This window comes from Pseudomyrmex gracilis, unplaced genomic scaffold (assembly GCF_002006095.1).
Source record: "Pseudomyrmex gracilis isolate BER0280 unplaced genomic scaffold, ASM200609v1 scaffold_11, whole genome shotgun sequence".
Taxonomy (NCBI): domain Eukaryota; kingdom Metazoa; phylum Arthropoda; class Insecta; order Hymenoptera; family Formicidae; genus Pseudomyrmex; species Pseudomyrmex gracilis.
In genome coordinates this window covers 1,122,178-1,140,830 of record NW_018020595.1, presented here as the reverse complement: position 1 = coordinate 1,140,830, position 18,653 = coordinate 1,122,178, and the positions used below count along the sequence as shown (strand labels likewise).

The window sequence follows — 18,653 nt, the reverse complement described above, 5'->3', positions numbered from 1 at the left end:
AAAAGCTAAGAATGACTGCATACAACTTACGAATTTTAATGTAAATTGTACATATGTGTATTTGAGGATAATGATAATGATTATCATATTTCTACATATGATCGTTATCACAATAATATTTCTTGGCAGAAAAGTTTTCACACTATTTATTTATATTTTGTATGTCCGAGAGAGAAAAATGCATATATGAAGTGAATTTACGTGAAAAACGCTAATTTCTAGCAAAAAATGATGAATGTTATTTTATTCCGGCAAATTGCAATGAGATTTTTAGTGAAACGCAAAATATGAATGGAATATAAATGACATTCTTATTATAAATCAATAAAACACTTTACATTGAAAGTAAATACTATAGATAGAGGCGCGTGTGCAGGTGTGTGTATACAAAACGATATTGTTTGATAATAGCTATTTATCACAAATTTATATTACAAAAGCATCGATCATAATATATTAATATTATAATACTTATTATATTGATGTTTAAGATTCTATACACAAACGCGCTAGGATGGAAGACTTAAAGGTGATTTTTGGAACTTTCACCTTCAAGCATATTATTTCGTGTCGCGAGTAACAAAGTAGTTTGGTTTATGATACATACATATCTCTCTACGAATCTTACAAAAATTCGGCAATTTATTTACAGGACGCAATAAGACTTGAAGATTGTCCTTATAATGGAATCTCTATTTATAAAAATAGTCATGCATGTGAAAATTTATATAAAGATTTAGTTTTTATCAAAAAATCAGAGACGAATGAAAATATCGCAGTGCAATACGCGTACTTGTGTGTGTGTATATATGTGTGTATGTGTGCAATTGTCTATACAATATAATCCTAATAACATTTTGGCATCGCGTATAGTATGTCAGTTGTTGTCGATTAAGATAAATATTTCCGCAGCATACACAGCGTGTATGTATATATATATATATATGTATATATGGTATTTTATACAGTTATATTTCGTAATGCAATAAAAATATAGTTTTATAAATCGGACAGCGAAATAAAATATTGTAATCTGGACAGAAATAGCAGATATGTTATACTACGCTTATCAATCAATGCACTATTACAATGCATCAGAAGCTGAGAATCACTTTGTTTACCGCGTGTACATATTATGGACTTAACAGTCGTTTTATTACAATCTCGACCGTTACAACATTCTGACTTGTCTCTGTTTTCCTACAATAAAATATAAAAATAATAATAAATCGTTATCATGTTTTTGCATGATAGCGTTTTAAAAACTTCAACGAAACTTTAGATTATACTTTTCAATTCTTAGACGTAACATACATACGTACATACGTAGTATATATACATATATATGTAATATATAATTAGTAAAAATATACAAAATATTAAATTATATATCATACACATAACTCATTAGTTATGATACATGATTAAATTAACGATACCTCAATCTAATCTTGAAAAATAGGATTGAAAAATACGAGTATGATACAATCTCCCTAAACATTGTTTCCGTCATGAGCATTCCTCGACAATCTTCCAAAAATTTAATTTATGTATGTTACGAAATAAATTAATTTTTGTATGTAACTGTCATATTTAAATCTTATCATAACATATCTTTCATAACATTGTTCGCAGCACGTTACATGGCTACATGAATAATAATTACTTCGTGACGCATGCAAAATATAAAATTAATGAAGAATTATTCAACTCGGCGTGTGTATAAAATATCCACATCGCAACAGTTATGAAAAGAAGTGAAAATAAACAAGCAAAAATTTGACTCAATTTCTCTTCTAATAGTTTCTCTATAAATAATGAGCCGTACTATTTATAATTATTTCGTATTAAGCATCGACGAAATAAATATAAATTTATTGTAAAAAAATTAATTTTGGTATTTTCAGTGATTTATCTTTACCTTGTATATTGGTTAAAGATATAAATTCATGAAAGTAGCGCCGGTACAAAAGCGATATTATCAGACGAATTTTATATCTTTCATTCCTAACAAGCTATAAGAACTAACTCGTTAATGTTTACAATGTTACATAGTTACGTGTAAATGGTGTTCTCGTTATTTATGTGACAAAAAATTTATCATAAATTTATCATCTGTATATGACTTGTTACAAATTAATACACGCCATGTTGTTACACACCAATGTACAACAATTACGAGTTCTATTTGATTTCAAACTATACAATACATCTAAACAAAGTAGAAAACCAGACCATGTATAATATGCATTACAGTTTTGGCTTGCAAAATTTTAATTTGAGTGCATTTTAATGAATCATGCATTACATATCAAATACCAATAATTTTAGCTTGTATATCATTTTCGTATTTTAAAATATCATTAAGAAAAATCAACCGTAAGAGTTTGATTCTTATTAAATTCAGTCAATATATAAAATGCTTTGGATAATAAATACAATCTTTCAATATAATATCAGAAAGTTATTTTTCATATAAGAACTATAGTAATACTACTACTAAATCTCGATTTACTTTACCCTTTGCTTCATTTTCATATGGTTTTGTTACATTCACATTACAAGATCTCGGACAGAGTAGTTGTTTTGTAGGAGCAACAGAAATATATCATTAACATTAATTGATAAACCGAAGAGTGTGTATAACTTTTTGAAGAGTACGTAATAATTTTTAGTTTTCTATCATTAATGATAGAACAGCTAAAAGCAAAATAGTGTGAGTCTTTTAATTGAGAAAAACAAAACCTAATTTGGAATGTTTTTTCTATTAACACATTGTTGACCGGTCACGAGTTAACTCGTGTTTTTATGGCCGAACGTTGCTGACCGGTCACGAGTTAACTCGTGATGCGTTAAAAAAAAAAATAAAAATAAAATTAAATAAAATAATTTATTTTTATTGTTTTACTTTTACTTCCAATTACGAAATAATAGCCGGTGACATGAGATAAATTTTCAGTAAAATTGCCGGTCAACAATGTGTTAAGTGCTTTCCTCGGTCCTTTAATGCTAATAACAAGAACAATGCATTATAAGAAATATAACTTAAAAAATATATATATCTAATTTTCCACAAAATATACGTATATAACGATCGAATTTGAGATTATGTTATTGCAAACCAAATCTGCGATGGAAAATTTTCTATTACACTTCAACAATACACGCACGGTATACACGTGATTATTTTTGCGTTTAGCTTGGATGATATAAAAAACAGTTTATAAAGATATATACAATATACATCAAATATGCTATAATAATTAAATAGATATATTTCTTTTTTCCCATAATGATTAAAATTGATCGGTAACAATTATGGTTCCTGCAAATTCCACATACCTCTGTTTAAGACCTGAACAAAGTTAATCTTGCGTCTGTTTGGTATTGGTCTACACATATCCATATACATATGTATTTAAGATAAAATAGCGATGCTACGTCTAGGTCCGCCTATGCATACGTTGTCTAAGCTGGACCATTTTTTAATACCAGTACGTAGAGCTTCCGCTGTGACTTTATCTTCATAAACTCTGGACATTGCTTCAAGTTTCTGTGCTTTTTCCTTACTAAGAGGTTCACTAGGGAATGTTAATTCATTTGCTTCCGCAAGTGTACGAAGGTCGAAATAATATTTGGCATATACACTCGAAGGAACATTTATGTTGAATTGTAGCATCTCTAGAAACTGTCTTTCTAATTCGTTCCTAAATGAAAAAAGAATAAAATTATATTTTCTATAATATTTTTTGCAAAGTAAGACGCAACAAGCATGTGTTCAGTAATTTTTGTATCAATTACAGAAAATGTAATAATATAACTCACATGTCTTCCACTGTAATGTCTTTCAGTATTTGACAATAATCTACATTCCATACCGCCTGATCGTCCCAAACTTTAGACGCCAATAAAATAGCTCCTAATACTATCCGTTTCCAATTAGCTGGTGTTATGTCTATTTCTGCATAGGTAAGTAGGCGTTCAAGATAAACCAATGTTATAATGGCACATTCAGCTGTAAGCTGAGCGGCGTTAAACAGAGTCCTTATAAATTTATATATCTGTTTGTGTTCTGGATTATGTTTATCATAATCGTCTGAAACCCCATCCCTCTGAAAGAGATATATACACAGTATTTACATACGTACTGCATATGTATTTAGTGAATATCTTTTTGCAAATTCTTTTACCGTTAATGGATGTAGTTTCTCATCAAATATATCAATCTGTCGCTGTGAAGTTCTATTCTTAATATGGTAATAAACAGCTAAGGCAACACACTTGACAGTATTTTTCAAATTAGGTTGTGAAACTGTGCTGTCATCCAAATATATTGTACTGCAGCTGCTACTTTTTTTCAAAGGCCTTGTGTCCGCTATCTGATGTTGACTCTTTTTTCTTACCATTCCATCTAGAAGCAAAATAATAAAACAAAAAGAAGCTCAGGTAATTTTGTGTATTCATCAGAATTTAACTTTCTTTTGCAATATTGTTCCAGAGAAATACTCACTCTCTATGGCTTGTTTGGAACGCTCCATAAAAATGGTTCCCGCACATGGATGCAACGATGGATCCGAGTCCCAGTCCTCAGGCTCACGTTCACTGATATGTTGTAAATTATTAACGCTAATCCCACCCTCTGGCAAATGTTCGTCCAAGTTACGCGTAGTGTGAATCTCCGACCCTATCACCTTGCGTTCGACTTGCGGACTGGAATAGACACAGCAGCTATTTTTGTTCCCCATGTTTCCATGAAAATTTAAGCCAGTTTCAGCACACCGTTTCCACTCGTGCGCGGTTCGCAATCAGTCTTAATGTAAATACGGAGGAATCAGGCCGCGATAATCAAGAACCGTGATGCGCGATCTGTGTGTTGTGTGTGTGGCTAGACAAACGGGACGCCCGCTGCCACGCATTTCGTTGTTTAATAACAATCAGCTGACGGAACTGTTGGTCTGACGACTTGTGATGATGCGACAACCCGCTCGTTCGCACGTCTGACTCATGTCGGCGAAACAGCTCGCCAAACAGCTTGCGAGGCTTCGATGCAGAACCCACGTGAGATCACGACGATTCTCACGTCACGACTCTCACGTCGGGGACGGGAGCTTTCGGAAGATCACGTTTATCCCGCAATCGACAGAGAACCAGAAGGCAACGCCTCGAAGCCGCGTTTGCGCCGGTCGTGCACCTTCTTTCCGCGCGCGCGGCTTTGCAGCTCTACTTGAATTATTACACAGTCGACCGCGATTGAAACTCGTAACGCGGTTCGTCATTGCCGTGACACAATCCCATTCTCGTCGTACATTTAAACCTTGCTTGGTATTATAAACTGTATCTTAAATCCTGCGGTTTTTGTCAAGGCGTTCGGTGTCTAGAAACCCTCTGGAATCCTTTTTGCTCGGCGCTTCCGCCAACTTCCACTACGGATTGTGATGGACTCATCGCACGCCGACTCGCCACCGGGACCCTCACGGACGGGTGCAGTAATAGATGCGTCAGTGTGGACTCGTATTTTTGTCCCTGCAAAAACAAACAATCCTATTGGATATTCAACGTTCACGAGCGCATCGGTCGTGCGCGCGTCGCGCTGACAAATCCCAAGGAGATGCGTTCCAAAATCTTCGAAATTCAAACTAATTCGAATAGGGAATTTGTCTGGAGTTTTTCGATAAACGCTTACATGTGTACTCGGCGGAAGGGTGCGGTTATATTTTTTCGTTCGAGTTGTCGGATTGCATGTGATCGCACCTTAAGTAACATATGTTTTGGAACAGTTTTGCTTTCTAGAAGGAAGTAATTTTGTTTACGACGGCCCTTGGATGGCCGTGTTCCATATTTGACACGTTCGAATCGGAAAGAGGATAGGTTTTGAGATTCAAATGTGTGTTAGAGTAACGAATTCTCAATTACTAAAGATTCGTTAAGATGACGAGATAGTAGTATATCGGTGTTTACTTGAAGTACGTATCGTGTGTTTGTCGGAGAACGGGGGTGTAGGGAAACCCTATATAATATTTTATAAATACCCAATTGTGTGTTCGCGAAGCGATGTACTCCGTTAGTGCCAGCTTGTGTTCCACGGATACGAATGACGTTTTAGCGGTACCTAAACCTAAACAAGATCATAACTGCCAAGCGACCGATGACAACATTGGCGAACCATGCGGCGAAACTGAGGGTCTACGTATTCTCGACAAGTTTCGCAAATTGTACGAAAGTCGCATCGAACAAATTGATCGAGAATCTGACAGCGAGTCAGACCGAGTTTCAGTGAGCATTTATTACATTACCTCATTGTAAAGTTCCGTTTTCAAAATATGGAACGTTTGTTTCATATTTTGCGCTCGATTCTGCGATCTTATCGATGATTTTTTAAACAAATAGGATTTCAGCCTGAAAATATTCGCTTGTGTGTTGTTTTTTTATTTTTCTAACAAAAGGTTTTGTATCTTGCAGATGAAACTGCAGATAATGAGCGATTGGATTAAGGATTTGGGGGAACAAAATATAATGCTGGTACATACGGTAGAAGATTTGGAGCAAGCTGCCAGTAATAAAGTTAAATTATTAGAAGATAAATTAAAACAATCATCACAGATGATGGATAATTTCACAAGATCTAACCAATCTGAAGAGGTATATCATAGTTTAGGTTATATCTTATTTTTATGACATTTTACAAGAGAGTTTATTGTTATGGGTCTCTAAATTACAGGCCTTAAATTCTCTTTCAAATCGTGTCAGTCAGTTGGAAAAGGATGAGAAATATTTACAACAAAAAATTGAATATCTACAAAGTGATATTAGAGGATTATTAGAAGTGATTCGACGTGCACGCAGACAGAATGTTTGGAGTCTTGAGGGTATTACATTCTTTGAGATTCAGCCTGAGGATATTCCAATTCCATTAGAGTAAGCTTATTGTATACTATTTTAAATATTTTTACAAAAAAACTATGTACTAAGCTTTGTTTTATTACAGCTGTATGTGTGGTCAGGTAAATATATGTGCACACACGACTGAAAAGCTCAGACTTATTTTGAATATAGAACATAGTAAACTTCAAAATGCAAATTATCCAAACATTTTGAGCAAAAGCATATGATGTAATGCATCAACTAAGCAAACTGAAAGCTTTCTTCTTTTGTTCATCCCTACACTCTGTGTTAAATTTAATTATTATACACAAATATGCGTAAAAATATGTGCTGAATAAATTAACAGTTTTTATTTTATTGGAGTATTATATTTCTAAGTGCAGTACTAACAGCGTGGTTATATAATATATAATTATTCTTTAATACATTGTATAAATATGATTGTCAATAATGTATCTTCAAATCAGGAACAGACAGAGACTGAGTATATAAAATCCTTGAGTTTGCAAGTAGAACAACTTCAACAAAATGAAAACAAAATGATTAGGTAATATGTACAAAATCTTAAAATATTGAGTTTTTTTATTTTTATAAAAACAATTTTCTTTATTGTACTAAAGAAGATAATGTATTGAAGTTTCTAAAGTTTTTTACCTTTATTTGTTTTAGTTGTCAAGTGGAACTGGAAAGAAAAATAGAAGATCTCAAAACAGAATTATTAGTCAAGGATGAGACTATGAAGAAATATGTCTCTAGACTTCAGTGCTTTTACGAAAAGCTGAAGGAACATACTAAACAATCAAATCAAGTTAATACTTGTCCAATGATTGCTTCTGATCAAGATTGTGAGGTAAGTACAAATATATTTGATAATTGTAAATATTTGTTTCTCTTTCAATTGTTATAATAATTATAATTTGGAGGCAATCATGTTGTACCATATGTATATAAGTTATAAAAAAAGACCATTCTATTATAATAATAATCGTTTTTAAATGTTCTGAATTATACAAGTATTTTGTACAAGAGCAAGATAATTAGTTCATGCTTTTCAATACTGAATCGAGAGACTCTCTTAAAACTTATGTTGCTGTTCAGATTATCTTAACACCTGACATTCTGGAAAGTGTATTAAATGCAAAAGATATGGAAAACAAAAACTTACGTCGACAGCTCCAGAATGTTGAATCCAAGCTTATGATATGTACTTATGAAAATAATATTGGTAGAAACACTCTACAATTACAACTGGAAGAAAAATGTAAGAAAGTGCAGCAATTGGAGGATAAATTGACGTGTCTTGAAAAAGTTGGTACATTAAAAAATGGTTTTTAATGTTTTAATACACAAATTTTTTACATATACTTAATATTATGTTCTTAACATATGTCGTATCATTATTTCAGGAAACAGCAGAAACACGAGATACACTAACAACAGAGATAGCTACATTGGAAAAACAAAATTATCATGCAAGTATTGGAAATATGTTGAAGGACGACTTGATCAGAGAAATGCGGAAAGAACTGCAGCAAGCAACTTTAGAGGTATTTCATGAAATTTTGTAAAGTCTTTAAATGTATAAACTCATTATTTTATACGTTTATAGAAAATTCCCTCTATCTTCTGTTCTCGCGCCCATAATTTCTGCGATCATATCGCTTCTGTGACTAAAATGGAATCTTCACATGAACCCCCTGAACAATTATCAGTGTCGAATCTGCGTGTATCTAAACAACGAAAGAATGACGTGTCATTTCGACTCGAAGGCTCTCAGAGCGTATTACACTGTGAAAAACAAGGCTTATCAATGATTAATGGAAAGTTGCCGAACAAATCGCTTAATTTACAGAGTCACGCTCAAATTGATATTCAAGCTAGTCAATATAAATATTTTAAAAAACTTGATAAGAAAATTTTACAGACTGCTAGAAAATTATCACTTCCGTGTAAAGATAGCACTTAATGCAGTGTGTGATTCTGTAGCCCTCTCAATGAATAAATCGTACTAGATATTTAGACTTTTAATGAATATGAGTTTATGAACTTTTTTAAATATACATTTGTGATAAGTATACTTCCATGTTGTTGAAATTTTCTTTTATATTAACAAAGTAAGCTTGTCCTAATATTATCTATAAAAAACGGAAAAATATATACATCAACATGATTGCCTCGTTTATGAAATTAATATAAATTCTGCATCAGCTTTCTTGCAATAAAAGATGCTTTTATATTACGATAATTTTATACAATTATATTATAATTTACCGGTAATTTGATCTATGTTTATACTTTATTTGGTATAATTTTAGGATACGCCTTCAAGGAAAGTCTGCAATGACACAAACAACTGTTTAGAGGTCAGTTAAATAAAATGTTAAACGTGTATCTAATATAATAATGAAATGACAATATTTTTTTTTTTTCGTTTCCAGAAATATCCTCTGACAGATACCTCACATTCTAGAAAGGTTTGTTTTGATATATTTTTATTATATAACATTGGCAAATATATTGTTTTACAAACGTACATATATAAATATAGAAAGAAAACTCTTTTGCTTGATATAATTGTTATTAGTAATTTTGTAATTTTTAGGATGAATTTATATTATTTTTGAATAGTACAAAAATACATGTGCAGAAAGAATGTGAAATTTTGACTGATTTAAAGTGTGAACTGGAAAAATTCATGAAAAAATTGGCTGTCACAAATAATGACGTAAATATCAAATTATATAGAGAGAAATACATGCTTTGAATTCATACATTGTAATGTAATTCTTTCTAAACAATATATTTTTTAGATAAATGATTGCGCCATGTCTACCAGTTGCACAAATAAAAATATTTTTTGTGAAACTGGTATCTCGGACAAGTTGGTTAATTGTATTGAAATTATTACTCGTATGTATTCGGAGAGAGAAAAAGAGATTAGTCTTTTCGATTGTATGGTGAGTGTATGATATAGAAATAAAGAATGTTTGTTTATAATTTTGTGAACATTTAATGAATATAATAAATGTTCAAAATGTTTTGTTCAATCGACACCTTAAAAGATTTGTTATTAAATTATTTTTTCTCTTTTTCTATAGATAAAAAAAGAAGAAAACCAGTGCGAGTGCAAAGATTCTAAGAACCTTAAAGTAAGATTAGTTATATTTTTTATTGTATTATACTTCGATGTATTATTGTTATCTTTTATTCTATTGTGTAAAATAGACTGTAATATTATAATTACTATATTGGTTGCTAGTCTAGTGCACGACAATTCAAGTTGATGGATGAATTCAGAATGTGCACTGTGGAAGCCCAAGCAGCAACAGAGGATATTCGAGAGGAAATAAATACAGTTGTCTCTACATTTAATTCACGACACCAAAGCGTATGTTTATATGATTGAGTACATTAATATATATATAATAGAAGTAACGATTAAACCTCTTCAATTTAATATATACTTTTAGTATGAAGAACTGAGCAAGATGGTTACTAATGTGCAAAATTATTTAACAAGAACGCGAGAAGGATTAATAGAAACAATCAACACAGTAGAATTACAAGTAAAAATTGCGTCTAGTTATATACGGATTAACGTTTTATGCGCTTATATTAATTGAATATTAAGTGAATATTATATATTTTTAAATATATAATATTAAATATTTATAAATATTTGTTTTGTTATGTTAGGAGGAAGAAAGATTAAAATATAGCGATAAAATTATAAATAGCAAGTTTAAGCTGAAAGATTTAAAGAATAAAATTAATCATGCCGAATCAGAATTGTCACGTTGCATTAAAAGTATGCAGGAAAATACACAGGTTTGGAAAAAATATATATATATATTTGTTAAAAATCTATTTTAAAAGTTTTATCAAGTTCTTTTTATCTTATGCGACGCTTGAAATGAATTTTAGGAACGCAATGAATGTGGATATACTGGAGTATATGTCAACAATGACTCATTAAATACAATAATGGAAGAAGTTGAGCAAATAGTAACTAATTTGCAATTATTTCACACTCTGGTTAGTTTTGGAAAAAAAATCATTATTTCTATAATTTAGAAACTTTTGGTATTTCGAGATTATATCAAAAACATAACGTAAATATTGTCTTACAGGGTGATTGCATGACGTCAGAACTAAAGGGATTAAGAAGTCAGTTATGTGCTATAGATTATTCTTTAAAGGATTTACAGAAAAAAGCCAGTGAAGTAGTGAGTATTGAAACATAATTATGTATCTTATTTATAAAGTTAAAAATATCCGCTATATATTTTTAATTACTTATTTGTAGCTGTTAAACAACGAAATCGCAAAAACAATATTCTGTGAAAGAGAAAGCAAATTAGCCAAATTTGAAGAAGAAATTGACTGTGCACATACGAAAATGCAAGATGTATTAGAAACTTTTCTTTCTACGAAACAGGACGATAAGGTTATTATCGTTTATATCGAGTGTTTTTTATTTACATTACATTAACATTTATTTACATTAACAATTTAACGTAATATAAATGTAATATAAACTATATACAATGATTAACATACTGATTATTATTTCATTAGGAGCAGTCTTATCATATCTGTGACAATCAGGTATTAAATTAAAAATATGATAGGTGTATGCAAATATTCGTATTTCTTTATTGTATATATAAATATTCTGTTTTACAGAAAGAAAATGATATAATAAAAACGAAAAAGGATTTACATAAATTACAAAAAGAATATGATGACCTAAAACTCAATATGATGCAGGTACATAAATGTAAATTCTTTATTTTTGTTTTATTGCAAAAATAAGGTGTTAGTAATTTATATAAAACTAATCCACATATCTTAAAAATAAATACATATTTTTGTAGCAAACTTGTCAGATGAAATATGATGAAAGATTGAATAAATGGAAAAATCATGTAACTGATTTGGAAAATCAAATTAAAAAATTGCAGCAAGAGGTAATTAAGCATTATGCAATTAAGTAAACAATTTTATATTTTTATTATGAAGTTTAACATTGTTTTGAAACAGGTGCAATGTAAGGAAGAATCAAATAAGCTTTTAAAAAATAATATTGATTTTAAGGAGAAACAGTTGAGTGCTTTTCAAACGGAGATAGAAAATAGTGGACGATTACACAGGAAAGAATGCATGGAACTAAAAAAGAAGATAGTAGAACTGGAAAATATTGTATAAACATTGACTTCTTATATACATATACTTATAAATTAACAATTACACAAGCATTAATATATTAAAACGTTTGGTTTCTAGATTAAGACACAAACAGAGATAGAGAATGAGTTAAGAAAAAGTTTACATAATGTAGCAAATATTAAGAAATCTACAGAAGTCGCAAATGCTGTTGTAAGTATACTGCAATGTTTTTAGAAATACGAATGTATTTTGTATACTCGTCTTTTTGAAACTTTGTTTTATTATAAAGCGTGCGGACTGTGGCGCAGAATCAACATTTTTGTGTTGTGAATATCCATTCAAACATGAGGTAAATAATAATTCATAATACATGTGTGAATTTATAATGAGAAATACTTAAATTTATGTTTGTTATATATGATATTTTGTTCTTTCTTGGTTCACAGAACATATCTCCTTTATTCAAAACTGTGGAAGACTCGGTGCAATCTGCAAATTTGGCTGTTCAGGATTTGGGAGACTTGCTTAAGAGACTAGTGCGTATCATCCTTCAAACTTCTATTTTATTCACGATTAGGAAAGAATTAACACTTGGAAAGTTTATTAAAATCTCTTTACAGATACATGAAGAATTACTTCCTTCCTCCTTTTCTGCAAAGTCTGCTATGACGTTAATAGATTCATTAAAAAATTGTAGAAAGCAATTAGATATATGCTCTCAAGAGTTAAGCAAACTTAAAAATGCTGTATATTCCAAAGAAAAACTTGTAAGTTTCATTGCTTTTATGTAATCTAGTTACTTTTCAAAATTTATAGTTTGAATATCGTGTGTGTATGCGTATATTATTTGTAAAATTTAATAACCGAAACTGTTTGTGTACTCAGTTAGAAAATTTGGAAGAAGTTATACGAATACAAAGAGACTCTTTAACGATGAGCCAAGCTGAAGTAAAAGATTTGCATGAGAAACTACAAGATAAGGTAAATATTCAATAATTATACTTCACGATAAGCAAAAGTAAGATAGTAAAAGGTTCGCATGAGAAACTACAAGATAAGGTAAATATTCAATAATTATACTTCATGATAAGCGAAAGTAAGATCCGTGTTACATATATTGTGTATGTTAAATGATATTTTAAATAAACGCATGTACAAAATTTTATCTATTTGCTTAAAGCGAAGAGAGTTCAGAGAGAGAGGTATGTATATCTATACTTAGTACTTTAAAACAGAAATTAATCTTTTTACAGATTGAAAAGCAAAGTCTCACTATAGCTCAATATGAAAAAGAAAAGAATGAATTATTGAAACAGGTTTGTCTCTCTTTTCTATTATTAAATTACTTATTATTAGTAAGATATGAGTTGCAATGTTGTTCTGCATTCCTGCAGAATGAACTTCAAAGTCAAACTATCGGCCATTTACAAAATGCCGTTGTGGAAGCTAAAAGAAGTTTGGATCAAATGAGTCATAAAACGATGACTGACGTGAGTGAGCTGAGGTCTTCGATATCATCTTCAGTTTTTAGTCATAGAAATGTGCATGATGTTTAAAATGTGAATTATGTAAATAGACTAAATTGTTATTCGGCTCTCTTATATGCGCTGAAATATAATTGTAAATAATGGCAATCAGTGATTATTAAAAAATTCTGTTTTTGCAAAAATATATGGACTATTGTATTTCTCTGCCTTTAATTTTTTTACACTTACAATGTTATAAATATAATGAAAATAACAAGCATTATGCATGATGTATGCTTATTACAATTTTCAAAAAGTTTGTGTGCTATTGAAGTGATTGAACCCGAATGTTATATCTGGATTAACAAATGCTCCAAATGATTTTGTTGTGTTATGCAATTAACAATACAAAATAACACAAACTTTATACGTGAGTGTTCTTTTATGTAATAAAATTATATAAATATCAAACCTGATTGATTGTAAATATCAAACTTGATAATGTGCATTTAAATAAGAGAGTATTTTTACAGCTTTGTGAGAAAGATGAAACTATTCGCCGACTAGTGATGTGCATTGATGAGATACAAGATCAATATAATGATTGTTTTACAGAGGTAATTCTAAATTATTTATATCAATATTAAAAGTTATTGATTAACTTAATTAACACAATGCTGAGCACATTGTTGAGATAAATTCTTAAATTTGAAGGCAACTAATCAGGACTTGCTATTGGATTTGCAACGAGATGCTATTGATAGTCTACAGAAAAGAATACGTTGTCTGGAATACGACAAATATTTAATCGCTACTACAATGCATTCATTATATTTCTCAGTTTTAAAAGTAATACAGGTATGGTGTATGTATAGAAATAATATGTATATATGTATACGTACATAATTTACTCTTCAACTTTAATAAGGTAGAATTATAAAAATTGTATACTTTCAATAAATAAATGTGCATGTAAATAGAATTATCATACTTTTTATAATAGTGATAATGTTGTTTTGATATAGAAAAAGTTAATTGTTTAAGTATTTTAATAAATTTAATAATTTAAATAATTTAAATTTTTTAATATATATTTCAAAATGTTATTGTGTGTGTGTTTATTTTTATGTAAAAGTATATTTGTTTTATCAATTAATTTTTAATAAAAAATTTATATTGTTCAATTTTTTCAGGAACAAATACATGATCATGTAAAAGACTTCCAGGAATTACATATGAAGGTAAAGAACTTCTCTGCAAGCAAATATACAAAGTCGTGTGCAATACAATGTTACATATCAGAAACTGATAATCTGATACAATTGGAACATATTAAGCAAACAGAAACCGAATACGAAAAACTTTTATTAAAACTGGAAGACGGAGAGAAAGAAGTAACTATGTTTAAATTTTCTGTCTCTCTCCGAACTTTTTCATTGTTCTATTTATTTTTATAGAAAGAACTTTAGTAGAGTAAAAACTCCAGTAAAAACTTCTTTGTAGATCAAAAATTTAAATGACAGAATTAATAGTAGCGAAAAAATAATTCGAGAACAATCTTATGAACTTGAAGTACTTCGGAAAAGATTATTTACAATAAACCAACAGACAGAGGAGAATTTAAGTATATCAGAGCATAATGTGGCACTAATTAGTCTGTACGATCGAATACATTCTTTGAAAATTCTACTGCAAGAAAAATCAGATAATATGGTTAAATTAGAAGCCGATTATGAGTTACTAAAGGTATTTACATAAAAAAATTTGTATAGAAAAAAACGTGCGATATGTGTATATTGACTTATTAATTACGTCTGTTTTCATATATACAGAATGAGAATTCTATATTAAGAAAGCAGAATGATATTATTGAAGCTCGAGCTAAGGATGATATTTATCAACTGAAAGCAAAAGTAACTTGTATATAAATATGTACAATATCTTACATTTGTTAACAATGTTTTATGATAACACTTTTCTTCTCAATTTCTTTAGCTCAAACAGACACTTTTTAAATTATGTCAGACCGAAGGTGATTATCAACGAGTAACTGATAATTTTAATAAAGTTCGGAAACAACTGATATCAGCAACAAAACGAGAGGCTGATTCGCAAGAATCATTAATGATTATGGTAATACATTTGTTCTTATGCAAATTAATTATATTACATATATGTGTGTGTATCGTTATTTATTTTTTTTAGGAAAAAGATCATTGTTCTAAAATTGTATTACTACAAAATGAAGCGAGTGATCTTCGTGATTTAGTAAACAAATTAAGTAAAGAATTGAAAGAAACTAAAAGCAACCTCGCATCAAAAAATATTGAACTTTGTCAAGCAGTAGATAAATGTAAATGTTACGCTGATTATTTGGATACTATACGTCGAGATGTATGTATATACATATATGTTAACTTTACATTAAAAATATATAATTTAATGGATATAAAAAGATAAATAGAAACAAATATTTAAATAATTAACTTTTTGTGTTTTAGCTTGAGAAAGAAAAAGAAGAATTAATAAAAGCTGAAAATGTGAACTGTGATTTGATTAAACAACTCCAGGAATATATGAACGACAATTATCATTTGTGCCAACAGAAAACTTTACTTGAACAAAATATTTCAACTTATATAACTGAGGTACGATACACTCGGTTATATTTTAATATTCGAATAAGATAGTAATGTTCTCGAGAGGAATAGCAATTTGAATATATTTTTCTAATTATCACATCAATAATGCGTAATCAATAAATTACTTGTTTGTTTTATATTAGTTACAAGACTCACGCAAGTCCTTACTCGAACTGAAAAAAGAATGTCATTTGAAAGAACAATCTCTAACATACATGTCAGCTGATTTGACAGAAACAGCTGTGAGCAGATCGGAACTCTGCAAAGAATCTCAATGTATAATTTCATGCATTCGTGAGTGTCTGGAACAACAGAAAAACTATAGCGAGACATTAGCGAAAAACCTGGAAAATAAGCACCAACTGTTAATGCAGCTCGCATTCGAGAAAAAGTAAGACCAGTATATTCAGTAGTTTTATAGATATTTTTCTGGAAGAAATTTAGATTTTTAGAAAAATCTTTTTCACAGTACTTACTCTTATAATAAAAAAATATTCTTTTTATATGTCTTTCTATTTTTTTACTTAGATATTATACGTCATGTATGTATATTTTTAGAGCTCTATTAATTAAAATCAGGAAGTTGAAACGAATTAATCATTTATTGACACAGAAACTAAAAAGACCGTATAGACAAGTAGTTATTAGAAGTTTTAAGAATTCGCATACAAACGGTTATATCTCGCCGTCAGTTGTGGTGCGTCAGAATGCAAACACGGGTCTACTTTCAACTATAAACTATACGAATTTGTGCAAGGTGAGTATACGTCAAAAAGAGGACGACAAAAAAATTACTTGATGTTTTTTATTTGTAGAAATGTAAAACTGTTCGACGTACATCAAAGTGCGGTGACTCTTGCTGGTTTCCCAAGATGAAATACTTAACAAATGAGGTACGAAAGAACAATCAATGGTGGAATGAAACTTTTGACAATACAATTGAATCCGACTCTTCACTGGAAGAAAATCGGGATTATGGTTACCAATCGTCTTCTACAATATCTACAAGCAAATGAAAGAGAAAACAAAGGAAATTGATTGGAATTGTGAAGAATGTGAGAAGTTCGACTAACTATTGGAAAACGTAGAACTTTGTAATGCGCTTTACGTTAGTTTGTGCTGTATTATCTTTTTTTTTTGCGTGAGATCTACTATTTTATAGATATATATAAGTATAAGTATATATTTTGCAAAAACTACGTATTGGTTTTTTTTTAAATAAATATAAATGTCTCTTGTAACGTGTATTCATTATTAACCGGTCGCTAAACGACACAACATTATAATGATTTAACAATATTTCTTTACTTTCACCTTTGTATGATATATTTTTTTATAATTACAAAATCTTTTCATCTAAAAAAAAGGACAGTGCACGTGTTCGTTACAATATGAGAGAAATTTAATACAAGTGCGGTAAAAGTACATGTACTTTGTTTTTATTCGTTACGTATTATATTGATAAAAGTAGATGATTTTACCGAGAAATAACATAATTAATTTGTCTCATTGTTTTGTCATGTAAATTATATCTTCAAACATTATCAAGTTTTAAAGATAAATAAACGCATATTGGCTGCGTAACAATAAATTGACAAATTTCCAAGATCCGCACATATCATCGTAGCTTATATTTTTTTTCCAACTTGGACTCGGAACATACTTTTATCGGAATAATTTCCTTATCGTCTGGTAAAGTGCATTCCGATAAAAACTTGCATTTCATATCTATTATCTCATTCATTTTGTCAGACTTGTCATTGCGTACGTCGGTCATTTTTTATGCCGCGTATAAGTACTCACATAACATTTTTGCAATATATGAGTAACCACTTCGCAAGTAATGTTAGTGACATATCTACTGAGTATAGAAGTATATAATAAAAAATGTATTGAAATATTAACGTAAATATATCCAACTAAGAAAAATTTTATATGCAATATTAAGGAAAAATATTTTCAACAAAATTACTTATATTTAATTAATGTAATAAATTAGACAATTTATACACAATAAATCTACGCTTCCTGCCCCCTTATTCTGTAACAATTTCGATTCAAAGATTTATAACGCATGCGTAAAAATTACAATAGGAATTCCGGTCGAACGAGAGAGGCAAATATATAACGAGTGGTCGTAAATATTCACATGTTTATTTTTCTTGCCGTGTAACCATTTATAATTCATTTATGAGTTATCAATAAAAGTAATATACAATATACTTTATAGAGCAAGAAAAAAATTGTTATATATGTGTTACAAACTAAGAGAGAGGAAATACATAGTAAAGCAGCAGGAATAGCCTCTCCTATCTTACAAGATCTTTTCGCGTGCCAAAAATTCATTACAAGTTGCAGATTTTAAATGTATTGTTATTATCAATGTATTTACGGTAATATTAACGGTATAAGTTTATATATATATATTCTAATTTATTATTATATTATTTATTACCATTAGCATTACTCTTTTTTTATTACATATAAATCATAT

At 29.8% G+C, this 18,653-nt stretch overlaps 2 protein-coding genes across 8 annotated transcripts; one reads left to right on the top strand and one right to left on the bottom strand.

Annotated features, from left to right (window-relative positions):
- Positions 1-107: 107 nt before the first annotated feature.
- LOC109862972 (cyclin-Y) lies at positions 108-5,462 on the bottom strand. The gene is made up of 4 exons (XM_020443150.1): positions 4,511-5,462; positions 4,191-4,411; positions 3,826-4,112; positions 108-3,707 (listed from the first exon to the last, which is right to left on the bottom strand). The coding sequence occupies exons 1-4, from the start codon at positions 4,743-4,745 to the stop codon at positions 3,419-3,421; spliced, it is 1,032 nt and encodes a 343-aa protein (XP_020298739.1). The 5' UTR covers positions 4,746-5,462; the 3' UTR covers positions 108-3,418.
- A 271-nt stretch (positions 5,463-5,733) lies between these two features.
- LOC109863408 (rootletin-like) lies at positions 5,734-18,366 on the top strand. 7 transcript variants are annotated; one of them, XM_020443666.1, is made up of 42 exons: positions 5,735-5,963; positions 6,050-6,273; positions 6,460-6,639; positions 6,719-6,915; positions 6,986-7,001; positions 7,350-7,429; positions 7,552-7,732; positions 7,981-8,190; positions 8,289-8,429; positions 9,198-9,245; positions 9,321-9,356; positions 9,485-9,607; positions 9,693-9,839; positions 9,981-10,031; positions 10,142-10,270; positions 10,353-10,448; positions 10,579-10,710; positions 10,807-10,917; positions 11,013-11,108; positions 11,189-11,329; positions 11,461-11,490; positions 11,569-11,652; positions 11,760-11,852; positions 11,926-12,084; positions 12,169-12,261; positions 12,341-12,400; positions 12,498-12,587; positions 12,672-12,818; positions 12,937-13,032; positions 13,305-13,367; positions 13,446-13,541; positions 14,051-14,134; positions 14,232-14,375; positions 14,711-14,911; positions 15,021-15,263; positions 15,350-15,430; positions 15,513-15,650; positions 15,723-15,911; positions 16,019-16,165; positions 16,303-16,550; positions 16,718-16,916; positions 16,975-18,366. In XM_020443666.1, the coding sequence occupies exons 2-42, from the start codon at positions 6,052-6,054 to the stop codon at positions 17,173-17,175; spliced, it is 5,223 nt and encodes a 1,740-aa protein (XP_020299255.1). In that variant the 5' UTR covers positions 5,735-5,963; positions 6,050-6,051; the 3' UTR covers positions 17,176-18,366. The 7 variants fall into 7 exon arrangements, with proteins under 7 accessions (XP_020299263.1, XP_020299279.1, XP_020299255.1 ...); XM_020443674.1 differs by having other exon boundaries at positions 5,734-6,273; positions 11,980-12,084; XM_020443697.1 differs by lacking the exon at positions 16,975-18,366 and having other exon boundaries at positions 5,736-6,273; positions 16,773-16,809.
- The last annotated feature ends 287 nt before the right edge of the window (positions 18,367-18,653 follow it).